Source organism: Alternaria viburni, assembly GCF_023758015.1.
Source record: "Alternaria viburni strain BMP 2772 chromosome Unknown scaffold_24, whole genome shotgun sequence".
NCBI lineage: Eukaryota > Fungi > Ascomycota > Dothideomycetes > Pleosporales > Pleosporaceae > Alternaria > Alternaria viburni.
Window position 1 is genome coordinate 383,505 of NW_026055793.1, and position 14,474 is coordinate 397,978.

The window sequence follows — 14,474 nt, forward strand, 5'->3', positions numbered from 1 at the left end:
TGTGTGTCTTTCGCATCTGGTATAGTCGGGACTTACCTTGAGAGAAGCCGGAATAGCGTCACGAAAGTTGAGCTTGCCATCACCATAGACATCGCCAGCCTCTTGCTCTAGCGGGCAAATAACGGGACGCGACCATTGATGTTGAAGAGCTTGACGAACGAGTTGCGCTCAGCCTCCGCTTGATTGATAATGAGGTATGCGTCATCCATGATGAGTGGAGGAGCGAGCGACTCGGATGAGGGTAGCAGAAGTTGGTCGCAATGGTGAGTAAAGAGTAGAGGGGAGGGGTTGTCGAGGGTAAAATTGAGGTTGGTGTGAGAGACTGCCTCTGTAGGTGAGTGCCTACCAAGGCGCACGAATCCAAGTTGCAAAGGCAACCAAAACAGCGCGCTTTGGCGAAAAAGCTCTGCAAGGCAGGTGGAGGCGAGAGCGACCGTGACATTTGAAAAATGTGGGAGTGTTGGTTGGCTTGTATGGCTCAAAGGGCTGCGCTCGCATGGTGACGCGATAACTTGTCGAGAGACTCTGCAAGGCCAATGAAGGTGAGAGTGACAGTGATTTTTGGATAAATATAGGAGTGTTGGTTTGTTTTAGTGCCTCGATCGGCTGCGCTTGCATGGTGGCGCGAAAGCTTGTCGTGCGTGTGCGAGAAGACGATTCTGAGACGGTCGCGCAAGGAAGCAGGTTGCCGCCAAGTACTCACACTCTCAGGCGTATTTTTCTCGCAGTCGCTTTCGGGTGACGATCAGTGGCGAGGATCGTCAGAAAGTTGAGGGGGGGTGTTGGTTGGGTTAGATGCCTCAAAGGGCTGCGCTCGCATGGTGGCGCGATAGCTTGTCGGGCGACTGCGAGAAGACGATTCTGAGATGGTCGCGCAAGGAAGCAGGTTGCTACCAAGTACTCACATTCTCAGATGTCTTTCTCGCAGTCGCCATTGTTGGAGGGGAGGGGCGGGTGGTCGTGAGGTGGTGGTGGGGGCGTCGACGTCTTTTCATATAGGCAGCAGGCAGCAGCGCAAGTCGCGGTGACTCACGTTTTATTAGTATAAGGTGAGTGACCATAAAAATAAGGTGACGTCAATGTATGTGAACAAAGTTGAACGTGAAGCCGCCTTCACCCGCTTGTCTTGCTAGCTTGAGCAACTTGGCATCGCCACCGTTGAGAATAATGCTGTTGCCTTTCCCGATATCGGAGACGCGAGATGCTGTGGCAATACGTCCCAGAGATGAATTCTGTACATCGTCCATGGATACTAAGACCGGTACCAGAGCAGGACATGGAGGGAGCGCTTACGAAACTGATCACTGTCACGCACAGGACATAGTCTGCAGAGCGTTAGCGATGCGAGGTTTGACTGTAGTCAAAGGAAGATGTACGGGGATGAACACTTGGAAAGCGGAGTCGGTACAACCTTAGGACGGAAGTCTCAGTACAGAACCCGGTGATACCAGAACAGTATCGCTCAATCGTGCACGGTTTCGAAGTACATATCAACTCGACAATATTGCTTGTCTGTGTGTGAAACTACATACTATACATATCGCGCTGTTTCCATGACTCGAAGACCTTCTTTGATAGCATGATATGATAATAAGCGACGTGTAACCAGTCCGTGCTATACATGATGTGGATACGATACAAACAGATCTGTATAGTTGCAGTATATCAGACTCTCATGCTCTTGTAAGTGGAGCGTTGTATATGAAGAGGCCATAGTTCTCCACCCATCGAGACGCCGTGCCCTTCGAGAAGATCTTCCGTTGGTTTCGAGTGACAAAGGCGTGGGCCTGGATCAAATGGGTGTCGTACTCTGATGGACTGTTGAACTTGTGGGTCGTGGTGCATCCTTCTAAGTGGCAGGAATGAAATGCTGACTTCTCACACTCGAGCATAGTTGGCTGATTGACTCTGTGCTCTTCCTGCAGATGGACACGATAGCAGGCGTTTGCTTTGGAGAGGGCTGAGCACCCCTCAAATCGGCATGTGATAATCATGTCGTTGTCTTACAAGAACATGGCACATTCGAGATGATCTTCTTTCATGTGCTTGTCGACATGGGTGAACGATGCGAAGTTGGTGCGCGGGCAGCTGTCAACCGGGCATGCGGCGGTATAACACTCAGCGTGCTTGGTGACGACATGGTTCTGTAACGCCCTCTTGTTCTTGCAGCACTTGTCTCCTTTCTTGTCACAGTTTGGAAGAGTACAAACTGGTTTGGAACCTGTCTTGGGTGCTGTCTTTACTTTCTTGTCTTATTATATGATTGTTGGAGACCCTCGGACAAGAATGGGCAGTGTCCGGTACAGCCAAGCCGAAGCGCTCACGTACATCGTGAGTTGATAGATGGCGCGAGCATTGGCCAGTTGCAGATCATGCTTATCGACTGAGTGCAGTGCGTGTGGTGTGCTGGCGCCCGCAGCATACCCCTCAAGGCAGCACCTCATTCAAGAAAAAACCTGAACAGGTCTGGAGCCTACATCAACATGAAAACATGCAAAGTAGCTGAAACAACGTCGATGTAGACTCCAGGCCTGTTCAAGTTTTTCCTACGCTGACGTGGCGGAGTGGTCGAGTTCTTGACCCATGTCTCGTATAGTCATTCGGTCACCGTGTACAACGCGGAGGAGGTCGTTTGCTGCGCTGTGCCATAAGCCATGCGATTGGAATGTAACATTTGCATCCAATACATTTTGGGAGAGTGTGAAAGCAATGTCTATACTGTTTGATCTCATCGGTTGACTTCGTATGACTGTATGCGCGAGGTCACGCGACAGAAGACGGGGAGGTACTACTACTACTGGGTCTATTCCAGCCCGTTCTGATCTCAATATTTGATTATGCAGGCTAAGGGCCTCGTATAAGTCTCGCGATGTCTAGGTCAGTCGTTGCGGTGTAGTGAATGGTTGCAAAGTTATGCATGCACCGCATCTGCGCTACCTGTCTCCGCCACACTTACACCTCACTCAATGCTTCATATATGCATGCCAAGGGTAATGTGCTACAAGTCGGATGAATTATATAGGAAGTCTACTAAGTTACCCGATAGACACGCGGAAGGGGCTGTCACTCCGATACTTGGCGTCTCACACTCCTTCTGCGCAACTAGGCCTGGGACTCACCCGCAGTTGATTGCCATAAGGTTGTCTATCCAGTTTAGTTCCTGCTTTCTTAAGCCCACCGGAGATGTTATAGGCCCATCGCACTCGCTGACAATGTCAATAATATCATAGAACAGATCATGGAGCGCCGCGTCATCCAGTCTAATGTCATAGCTATTTCCAACAGGCGATATACCAGCCAGGCAAGCTGCCCTGACATTGCTCGTAAGTTGGAGAAACGGTGGAGAGTATTATACAACGATATCGTCCGCGCTCGTGGCAGCGGCAGAGGTGACAGGTACCCGTGGACTGCTGCTACCAGGTTCTATCTCTGGTTTTGGCACACCACAATAAGCACATCCTAGACAACTTTGTGTCCTTGCTTACCAACACAGTGTCAGTATCATCGTCATTTATCAGGTTACCGGAAGTCTGAATGTATAGCACGGGGTTACAGCCGATGTTCCCGAGGACCACGGAGTACACACTGACTGCTGAGTCTGGATAGACGCCACGAGAGGTCTAGGAGGTCTGTCGCTCGTGATGAAAGGTGTCAACGAGAAGTATGGGGATAAACACGACTCTAGCTTTCGCGCGCCGAACTTGTCGATCTGAGGTCCGTACAGCTAGTCCGGTGCGTCAGGCTGATACACATGAGTACTGTCGTTTCACACACCGTTTACTTCAAGCTTCACTATTGCGCCGCTACTGATGCTGATGACTACAGCATTAACCGCAACGCTTACGCGCAGACCCAATGACCACGAGATTGACTTGTTGACCCACGCAACCAGAGCTCCAACTTGTCCCTCTAAGCACGTATATGTGATGCTCATGCACATTACACGCCAATCGCCACCCCCGCTACGGTCGGGGCAAGGACGAGAGGATAGCATCAGACGTGTCGAAAGTGCCCTGACTGAGAAGTCGTATACGTATTTTGCATATGACACGTCTGGCTATATCGGCGTCCTCGAAGTAAGAGTAATGCCCTGACATATAAGATCCATTTCCCACCTCGAATTGTAATGTCCATGGAGATTGTTATTCAAGGACTCGAAGAGTCCGGTCACTGGGATCACCACGCTATCGTAGATCAACGTGGAAGCTTGCACCCAGAACCTTCGGCCGTGCGAGTGGCTTCGTGGTATGCCTGATGATGGTACACCGACAACGGTAGCTGAAGACTGTCCTGGAAATCCGCGAGAAGTTCAGACCACGCCCGGGGGATTGGGCTATTCCTGCAGTTTTAGGTGCCGCCTACGAGCCCGTGTTCGCGATATTGTTCATCCGCTCACAGGCGGCTACTTTTCACCGTCCTGCCGACAGTAGACGCCACACAATCAAGCAGACCTCGCAAACTCTGGAACGACATATAAGGAAGGCCCATCATAAGACAGTCTGCGGGGTGCCCGGCGATATTATCGAAGGTCTTTAACCCGCATATCCTACCTGGCTCGAAGCTTTCGTGTCGAGCTCGGGAGCAGTTGCGTTACCCTTCCAACTCATCCCTCCAGCATCTCTGTATCGCGTGAACAGGTCTCGTCGGAGAAGGTACTTGGCTATACTCCCATCGCTACTAAACTGCGCCTCTTCTTTGATTGTGAGCATATCCTGTCCGTGTTAGTTAACTGCGGCGTCTTGTTGTTGATTGTCCTCGGCAGGAGGACAGCGCTACTGATAACCACAAGGAGATGATGGTCAAGCTTATTAGTGCCGCGTCGAAGAGTCGGATGGACGTGTCCGTATCTGCGAGCCAGGTCAGCGCTCTCGTCAGGCATACTCCCGCGATATCGGTAGGCGCGTCTACCGAAGCCCAGCAGATGAAGGACCTGGTACCGCGTCGAGTGTCTCCGATGGCCGAGTGAATAACCTCAGCACTAACAGGATTGCATCAGCGCTGTCGACCAAGCCCGCTGCCAAATCAAAGACTTCCGCCGAGCTGCGCGCGGAGTGTGCGAAGACACGCGTCAGTAGTTCATCATGATCTTAGACACCTCTGACTGACCCTGACCATAGTGTGGTGACCGAGGAGCGTCTCCTGCCTACGCTTGACAGCCGCGGGATAGTCCTCCCACCCTGGAGTGCGGATACGCAGGGAGAAGCGCAGTGCCTCGCCTAGTAGCCCGTCGCCAGTGCCCAAGTACCTCAGCAGCGTTGTCGTTCGGCCTGACGAGTGGGTGTCACTGAGTCACATTTCATGTGTCAGCTTGACGGCGAAGTACGAGCAAAAGGTCTTGGTCTCGCTACCATTCTTCTATGCTGCAGCTGACAACCCAGCCTGAGGATGCTCACTGTGCTGGAATTGAGCCATGTATACGTCTGGGGCTATAATGATACTTCTCCGAGTCAATGAAGGATGCTTTGTATGCTGCAAGGGAAGATGAGCTAGGCTTGAGATTATATCTGTACACTGCAAACCTTTATACAACGGCCACGATACTACCAGCAAGGAAGCATGGGTTGCACATTAGGAGCGTGCACAAGGGAGCTAGAGTGACTTCGAGAAAACAAGTTGTTCGTGGAAGATCGGTGGTAGCTCATCCCACCTCCTTCTGACCCGGGATGACAAGATGCAATGACGCAAGTGTTCTCGCGGTGATAAAACTTGAAGTACCGCCGAGTTCAACATTCTCCATGAACGCGATACTAATTTGGCATTCCGATGACTGGCGAAGTTTTTGTGATGTGCCGATGTGATCGGATGACTTGAGACGGCTGCCGTCGGAGGGGTACTGGAGAGCGTCAGACAGCGACGACCGACATACTCCTATGGTGTCAGCAGCATCACGAAGGTCCTGCAACACCAACGTCACGCATCCAGCCATGGCAGCCTTGGAAAGGCATCTCGGCAGCCCTAGAAGCCAGGCGAGGCTTCGCGAACCACGGCTCTTGTGCCAATAGCGGGCAGCGCGATGGAAAATTCGCCGCCTGGAGTTTCGGGCCCCACGTTCTTTGAGGGCCCTCGCCGCTAGTTGTTGGCCCGAGCCAGGTTCCGTCCCCGAGATTACCCGACCTAAAAATGGCGGACCCTGACAATGGTGCCTCGCAGAAAGGAGAGGGTGGGAGACTTGGGCTGGAAGAGGCATGTGAACACTTGTACATCCCCACAGTGGATTTTCCATGTTGAATTGACGGCTGCGGGCTGCCTTTAGACGCGATTTCGTCAAGCCATAGGCATTGTGTGGCTGCTACGGCAACGCTTGTGGGGGTTCCGTTGGGATCAAGAGGCAGAGTATCGTGAATTGGATGCAGAGCAGGCCGTCGATATAGAGCAATTGAGACGTGCAGGAAGCCAATTGCAATGCGGCGACCATCGTGAGGACTTTTTCTCATTCACCATTGACCCAACCCGCGTTTCCGAGGTGTTGATGAGGGTGCGCTCGGGATAGCGGGCGAGGCCACTAGCACGTGATTGGCTTAGTGCGAATTAGCGCTGCTGGCAGAATTTGTCGCAGCTTCGCTACAAATACACCGTTCTTCCCTCAACGCAGCACCAGCATCTGCAACCTCACCTTTTTCAACCAATCTCCCCTCCATACATCATCCAAGATGTCGGGCGCACAGCAGGGTGTGTATTACATCGACGAATTGCACGAGACGACGCTGACCAGATTGCAGACAAGTCCCTTTTCGGGATGCCAGGTTTCGTGGTGGACTTCTTGAGTACGTTTATCTCCATCGACAGGTCCATCAATCCGTCTGCCATAGGCAATTGGATGTGATGCGAGCGTTGTCGGCCAAGTTTTGCTCTCGCAACAGCCACTAACAGCTTATCAGTGGGTGGTGTTTCCGCCGCCGTCTCGAAGACCGCTGCTGCCCCCATCGAGCGTGTTAAGCTCCTCATCCAGAACCAGGTAAGCATTATCACAACCCCGACCCCCGCATGTCGACAATTGCTAACCCACCCCGCAGGATGAGATGCTTAAGTCCGGTCGTCTCGACCGCAAGTACGATGGCATTGGCGAGTGCTTCAGCCGTACCGCTAAGAACGAGGGTGTCCTCTCCCTCTGGCGTGGTAACACTGCCAACGTCATCCGTTACTTCCCCACCCAGGCGCTCAACTTCGCTTTCCGCGACACCTACAAGTCCATGTTCGCCTACAAGAAGGAGCGTGACGGTTACGCCAAGTGGATGGCCGGTAACTTGGCCTCCGGTGGTGTAAGTACAATCGCTCAGTGCTTAGCACATCACAATCTAACAACAACAGGCTGCCGGTGCCACTTCCCTCCTCTTCGTCTACTCCCTCGACTACGCCCGTACCCGTCTCGCCAACGACGCCAAGTCGGCCAAGAAGGGTGGTGAGCGCCAGTTCAACGGTCTCGTAGACGTCTACAAGAAGACCCTCGCCTCCGACGGTATCGGCGGTCTCTACCGTGGTTTCATGCCCTCCGTTGCTGGTATCGTTGTCTACCGTGGTCTGTACTTCGGTATGTACGACTCGATCAAGCCCGTCCTCCTCACCGGTTCCCTCGAGGGCAACTTCTTGGCCTCTTTCGCTCTTGGTTGGGCCGTCACCACTGGTGCCGGTATTGCCTCCTACCCCCTTGACACCATCCGTCGCCGCATGATGATGACCTCCGGTGAGGCCGTCAAGTACAAGGGTACCATGGACGCTGCTCGCCAGATCGTTGCCGCCGAGGGTGTCAAGTCTCTCTTCAAGGGTGCTGGTGCCAACATTCTCCGTGGTGTTGCCGGTGCCGGTGTCCTGTCCATCTACGACCAGGCCCAGCTCATCCTCTTCGGCAAGAAGTTCAAGGGTGGATCTGGTTAAGCGCCTTTCTTCCCTCTACGATACCCCCAACCTGCGTTTATGTGGTGGAAGCAGTTATTCGCGACGTGAGAGATGGGGATGGGGTGTACGTGTATGAGAACGGCAACACGCCCTGTGGGCCGACGGTTGTTCTTGGTTACGAAAAGCACGATCCCGGGTGGTAATACACTCTTGTACTTTATACATTCACACGTCATATCCGGCTTGCAATGCTTCATCTGTTTCTGGCTGTACTTCCTCTTTTCATCGCTTGGTGCAATGGGGAAAATAGTGGTCTATAGAAAGTCATGGGTTTCTTTGTATGAACAAATTGCCTCTACTCTGAGTGATGCACTGCTCTTTTGACTGCCTGAGCTCATGTAACCCCTCTCCAAGCCTAGCACGTGCTCAGAACCCGCCGCCATTTTTACCCTGAACAGCTCTCCACACGCTCTCCTCGCCCTTCTTCAGTGCCTCACCCGCCTTGTTCAGCATGCTCCACGCCTGTGCCCCGACACCCTCGCCCTCAGCGTCTCCCGCTCCGCTCGACCCACCAATGCCTCCGCCAGCAGTATACGGCGCGTTATCCATCGCCTGAACATAGCCCGGCGGGTGTTCCAAGCTCGTCCTCGTAGGCTGCGCTTGATCAGCCGTTTGGAACGGCGACGCAGCAGGACCGTAGTTGAGCGTCGTAGGACCAGGTTTGCTAGCCGTCGTAGCCGTCACCGTCGACCTCCCCGCCAACATGGAGTCTGAAGGCGGAGGATGACTGAACTGCGGCGGTGGCGCTTGCCGTGTCTCCGTCGTTATAACAGTTGCTGTTGGAACGGCGCCTGCTTGCGGCGCCGCTGGTGTGTATCTGTCGTTTCCTTCTGTCATTCCAATTGAATCTGTTGGTGCGGCGGGACGGGCGCCGGGCTGTGGAGCGGGAGGGTTCGACGATGCATCTTGTGTTGTTGTCGCGGGGGCGTAGGCGGGCGTTGTGCGTGTGGGAGGAGGGTTGTTGGAGGCGTTGTTGGGGTCTGAGGACGCGGTTGAAGGGGTGGTGCCGTCGGGTTTTGCGGCGGTGGTGGGCGCGATGGGCGCGTTTTTGTGGATGGGGATTGGGGGCATGTTGGGGGTGGGTTGCGAGGATTTGGGGTGTTGTATGGGTTGGGTGTGGTTTGTGTGGAGGTTGTGAGGATCGTGGAGGGTGTAGTCGCGGTAAAGCGGGCAGTTACTTTCTAGATCTTTGTGTGGATGTGAGGATTGGTTTGGAGGCGATCTGGAGGTATGGACACGTTGTAGAAACTGTTTGTTGCTGCCTTGTGCTGTGCTCTGCTGGCCTCTTCGACGCGTTCTTTGGTTCAGATGAAGGTGCTTGCTGCTTTGGGCGATGATGTCATCTACCACGTGAAACCTTCTTTCGACCTCTGCAGCGCTGCGGTCCCTCGCTCGACTTCACTCCCCGATGCCATTTAAACCCATGATTATGCACTCCGACGTCAGACTCCAACACGCTTCGGACCCGTTGTGCAGCCTCGAGGTGAGTACACCCTGGTAGCAATCACAATTGACCATAGGTACTCACTCTCAACTGTCATTCTGTCCATGACTGGCCGGATACACGCATATCAGCACTGAGATTACCAATTTCTCCCTTTTTCGTTATTTCTTTTCTCATGCATATCGATGTGTGGCTATGCCAAGCCTCTGAGCGGCTGTTCGGCGCAGTCGAAACAACATTCACAGGTCAAGAAAAGCTTCACGGCTTCGTATCCGTTTCGTCCCTTCCTCGATCCTTCTCTTTAACCAATTCCCATGTCGCTTTGCCCATCTCAATCTGCTATGGCATCAAGTGCATGCTGCTGTGTGCTTTGATCAGGAGTTGGGTCCCACAAAGGACCGATGGTGATGGATCAACAGTCCAGACGCTTCGGTAAAGCAAGAGATTTCGAGCCTTCTCAAGAAAAGAAAATTTGACCACGCTTCTACGCTGCGACGAACCGCACACATTGATACGGCCGAAAGACTTGCACATCGTCATACCTCCTTCGGAGTACCTCTCACATCGGTCGCTCTGCACGCAGCCCGACAGCCGCCCACACCAGATTGAACGTAGCACCACAGATCCATATTTTCAAGATTGAACATATGCATCAGGACCATCTCCGTTCTTTCAATACTTTCGATACATGTGGTTTACTGATCAATCACGACTCAAGCCGCCCGCTCCACCACTGAATCGGTAGCGATACCAGCAAGCGCCCGCCATGTCTCCACAGGTCCTCTAGCCAAGACGTTCCTGCGGGTGCGCAGTTACGGTATTCAAGTGTGCCCTTGTTTCGAACGACGTCCTTCGCAATCTCACATCGTGAAAAGTGGAGTTACCCGGGCCTGTTTGGGTTAGTCGTTTCAAACAGGATCCTTCCGCATGGTTGCCAAGAATGTTTGACATGTCGCGACGTTTGTCCGCTGTACGGAACCCAGCGAGGGAAGAGAGCTCACCCGAGATCGTGAGCGGTAGCCCTGGTATTCCATTGTGGCGGGTCCTTCGGCGGAGCGTATTGGTGCGAAGACGTTGAAACTATTGCGCCCCGAGCGTCTATGCCGTCGGTAAGGGCCTGTCCACGGCGGGGACACCATACCTAGACAGCCAGCACCGATGCGAGCGGGTACCAGACGCAGTATATAAGGATGTGCGTGACCGTCCACTGAGATCTTCGGCAGCAAAGCTCTTCCATTCATTTCTACAACAACTCCAGTCCTTCGCTTTTCCCCTTTCACATTCATTTTCCAACTTGACCAACATACTTCTATCGACAATGAAGTTCTCAATCATGTCTCTCGGCCTCATGGCTGTCTCTGCTCTGGCAGCACCCATGCCATCTCAGATCGCACCCAAGCGTGACGGTCTCACCAAGCGCGCTGCATCTCTGGAAGATGTCGCGACCACCGGTTTCGCTACCCAGAATGGAGGTACCTCTGGAGGAAAGGGAGGCAAGACCATCGAGGTCGGCTCTCTCAGCGACTTGGAGGCTGCCGTCAAGGGCGACGACGCCGCCATCGTTCTCATCACCAGCCCCATCAAGGGCAGCGGCGAGAACGTCAAGATCGGCAGCAACAAGTCCGTCATCGGCAAGGACTCCTCCGTCGTCCTGACCGACTTCACCCTCACCATCAAGGCCGTCAAGAACGTCATCCTCCGCAACTTCGCCATGGAGAAGGTCGTCGGCGGCGACGCCATCGCCATCCAGAAAGCCCAGAACGTCTGGGTCGACCACGTAGACCTCTCCTCGGACCTCGACCACGACAAGGACTACTACGACGGTCTCCTCGACGTAACCCACGCCGCCGACTACGTCACCATCTCCAACAGCTTCATGCACGACCACTGGAAGTGCTCTCTCGTCGGCCACTCGGACAGCAACGGCAGCGAAGACAAGGGCCACCTCACCGTCACCTACAACAACAACTACTGGAAGAACATCAACTCGCGCGGCCCCTCCTTCCGCTTCGGCACCGGCCACCTCTACAACAACTACTACGAGAACGTCAGCGATGGCATCAACACCCGCCAGGGCGCTGAGCTCCTCGTCCAGAACAACGTTTGGTCTGGTGCTAAGAAGGCGCTTTACAGCAAGGATGGTGGCAAGGCTGTTGCTGAGGGTAACGACTTTGGTGACAGCGAGAACACGGCTGATAAGGGGTCTTTGACTAAGATGCCTTATGAGACTAAGGAGATGCTTGAGGCCGGTGCTGTTAAGGCTGCTGTTGTTGGTACTGCTGGTGTTACGCTTAAGTTCTAAGCATTGGGTGTGCTTTTTTGGGGTAAATGACATGATCATTCGGGTTGGAAATGAAGGGGATCTTGAAGACTTCGATTTGTAAATATTTTGGTCAGATGACCTTTTCTTGTATATATGGACGCTGTGCGGACTGTTTTGAGCAATGAAAAGGACACCTTTTTGTTATTTCTTCATTCGTGCGTGCCTTTGCTTTTGAGTCGTCTTTTTGGGTGATGCGTTGTCCATGACTTCTCTCACAGACATTCTGTAGTTTCGTCTTCCTCGAGATTACCCCCACGCCGCTACGCATTCTTGGCGGACGTATAAAGTCCCTCTCTTCTTCGCACATGCTCTCTTTCTTCCAACAACTTCGCAATTCTCGTTTCACCAAAATTGACATAAAAGCATTACATGATCTTCTGCTGTTGGACTCGAAACACAGCGGGAAAGAACTTATGTCTCTTCTCTCTTTTCCAAAAACAGCAGAAGTCAACTATATGTAGCAAAGACGATCAAGACGGCTACATTTCTTGCGACGAACCTCATGACCGAGAACTGTATAAGACTTTCTCTTCGAGCTCTGTCTCTCCCCGCCATACTCGGATCTCTACTTCAAAATCAAATCTCGAAGCGTTGTTGTCCATGGCTGTTGTCCCCGCCAAAACTGGTCGATGGAGAAGATATGTGCGAGAGGCGACAAAAAAGTACACGATTAACACATCATGTTGAGCTGGTCTCTCAAAAAGGCGACTACAGAAATCGATGACCAGCCTGGCGTTTCGCGCACCACATATATAAACTCGTCTTTTCCACTCTGCTTCCTCGATCCATTCTTCACACTCATATCTCTACTTGAGATCAAATATCAAAGAGGTGCTGCCCATGGCTGCTCTCTGCTCCAAAACTCGCATTCCGACGTAGCATGTCCGAGGCGCGACAAAACATTTCACAATCACAACATCATGTCGACCCAGACTTTCAAAACCGTGATTGCCGCGTCCGATGGTCTGCCTCGCGCTCTGCGGACAACACGTATATAACTGCATCTTCCACTCTCCCTTCTCTTTCTTCAAACATCTGCCTCTTCAATTTGGCAATACCCAAAATAACATACTATCAACTGATGGCTGTCCTCCCCTCCAAAATCTACAAATTCAAGAAACATGTGAAAGTCACGACAAAAAAGGAATCGATGCTGGAAACATGTTGAGCCAGTCTTTCAAAACCACTAGATGAGCTTGTATGGCCAGTCTGGGAATATGCAGGTATCGCATATAAAAGAACCTCGACCTTTTCCCTTCTTTCCATACATATCTCTCCGTCTTGGGATCAAAATTCCAATACAAGGGCGCGATGGCTGTCTCTGCCTTCTGAAAAATGACCACACCAAAGTCATGTGCGAGATTTGACAGAAAGTACTGTTTTGAGCGACTATGTTGAGCGCGTCTTCCAGAATCCTCAGTAATCTTAGGCATGGTCAAGGCAGCCGGACACGCCACGCGCGGCATATATAAACTCGCCTCTTGTCCTCCGTCTTCTTCTCATCACACAAGTTCAGTTTCTTGCTCCAAAAATGGAACACCTAGCTTGCATGTGATGTTCCTTCTCCCGAAACTGTAGTACGCTCAGATGATGTGCGAGACGCGATCGAAAGCAACGAGGCGCAGTATCATGTCAAGCCTGTCTACCAAAACTACGATCGAACGCGCGTATGTGTGCTTTAGAGCTCATTGCGCAATCGATGCGTAGATCTCGGCCTTCTCTTCTCCGCTCTCTTATCATATAAACTCTTCTCCATTGCAGAAAAAAAAAACCAAAGATCCATGACTTGTCGTCAATGTTCTCCGCCTCTCTGCTTCCCAAAAGGTTGATAGTGGGAAGCCATGTGCGCGTTCCACCACGAAACTACAGCAGATACACGCTATGCTGTGCGGCTTCTGTCTGACACAAAATCACCATACTCTCACGAATGAGAGAAGTCGCAAGTATAACATACTGTCACAAAATCACCAAGAGCAAAACTATGTCGCCTCTGGCCCGCCGCGAGCAACTTATAAAAGCCTCGCCTTCTCCCCTCCGCTCTCTTTCTGTGCAATTCATTATCTTCAAAATCAGAAATTGAGCTTGATTATGCTGATGTTCTCCTCCTCTCTTCTTTTCAAATGAACGATGAGACACGGTCATGTGCGCGTCTCACCACAAAACTGTCGCAACTTCATCGTATGCTGTGCGGCCTCTGCTCGACACAAACAACAGCATCAAAAAGCGCATGACGACTCCCTAGCCCAGCGCGGGCGACGTATAAAAGTCTCGCCTTCTCGTGTGCCTTTCTTCTTCTTTACACACCTCTTCTTCATTTCTAGAATGAATTAGGCCTTTGACACATGTTCCTCTTCTCTGCTTCCAAAAAATGCCCGCGACAGTGTCATGTGTGCGAGTCTTGCGACAAGCATCCAGCAAAATGCGACTATGTCGAGCACCTTTCGCTGGCGACAAAAGCGACAGCCAAAAAAAGATATGAGATCTTGCCAGCCAGATGCGAGCAGGGTATCAAAACCACCCCTTCTCGCGTACCTCTTCTCTCGTTAGACACATTTCATCTTTCCAAAACCAAAGAACTAGTGGTTATAGTCATGTTCTTCTCCTCTCTGCTTCCAAAAAAGGCAGGGTCAGCACGTCATGTGTGCGCGACTCCTCGCAAAAGGACATAAAACTCCGCCATGACGAGAGTCTTCTGCGGAACACGAAAATCAAGCGCAGTAGTTGCATGGCGTTGCGCTAACTGGCCGCGAGCGATGTATAAGAGCCTGCTCCTGCTATACCTTCTTTCCTCACATCCACACTTCTTCTTTCCAA

General features: G+C 52.2%; 3 protein-coding genes across 3 annotated transcripts; 2 read left to right on the forward strand and 1 right to left on the reverse strand.

The window, feature by feature from the left end:
* Positions 1–6,650: 6,650 nt before the first annotated feature.
* On the forward strand, positions 6,651–7,872 carry J4E79_009351 (uncharacterized protein; the record flags this gene model as incomplete). Its single annotated transcript, XM_049358197.1, has 5 exons — positions 6,651–6,669; positions 6,720–6,764; positions 6,879–6,955; positions 7,014–7,259; positions 7,309–7,872. The coding sequence occupies 5 exons, from the start codon at positions 6,651–6,653 to the stop codon at positions 7,870–7,872; spliced, it is 951 nt and encodes a 316-aa protein (XP_049207413.1).
* A 387-nt stretch (positions 7,873–8,259) lies between these two features.
* J4E79_009352 (uncharacterized protein) lies at positions 8,260–8,964 on the reverse strand (the record flags this gene model as incomplete). Its single annotated transcript, XM_049358198.1, has 1 exon — positions 8,260–8,964. The coding sequence occupies one exon, from the start codon at positions 8,962–8,964 to the stop codon at positions 8,260–8,262; it is 705 nt and encodes a 234-aa protein (XP_049207414.1).
* A 1,691-nt stretch (positions 8,965–10,655) lies between these two features.
* On the forward strand, positions 10,656–11,639 carry J4E79_009353 (uncharacterized protein; the record flags this gene model as incomplete). The annotated part of the gene is made up of 1 exon (XM_049358199.1): positions 10,656–11,639. One exon carries the CDS (start codon positions 10,656–10,658, stop codon positions 11,637–11,639), a length of 984 nt encoding a protein of 327 aa, XP_049207415.1.
* Positions 11,640–14,474: the final 2,835 nt, after the last annotated feature.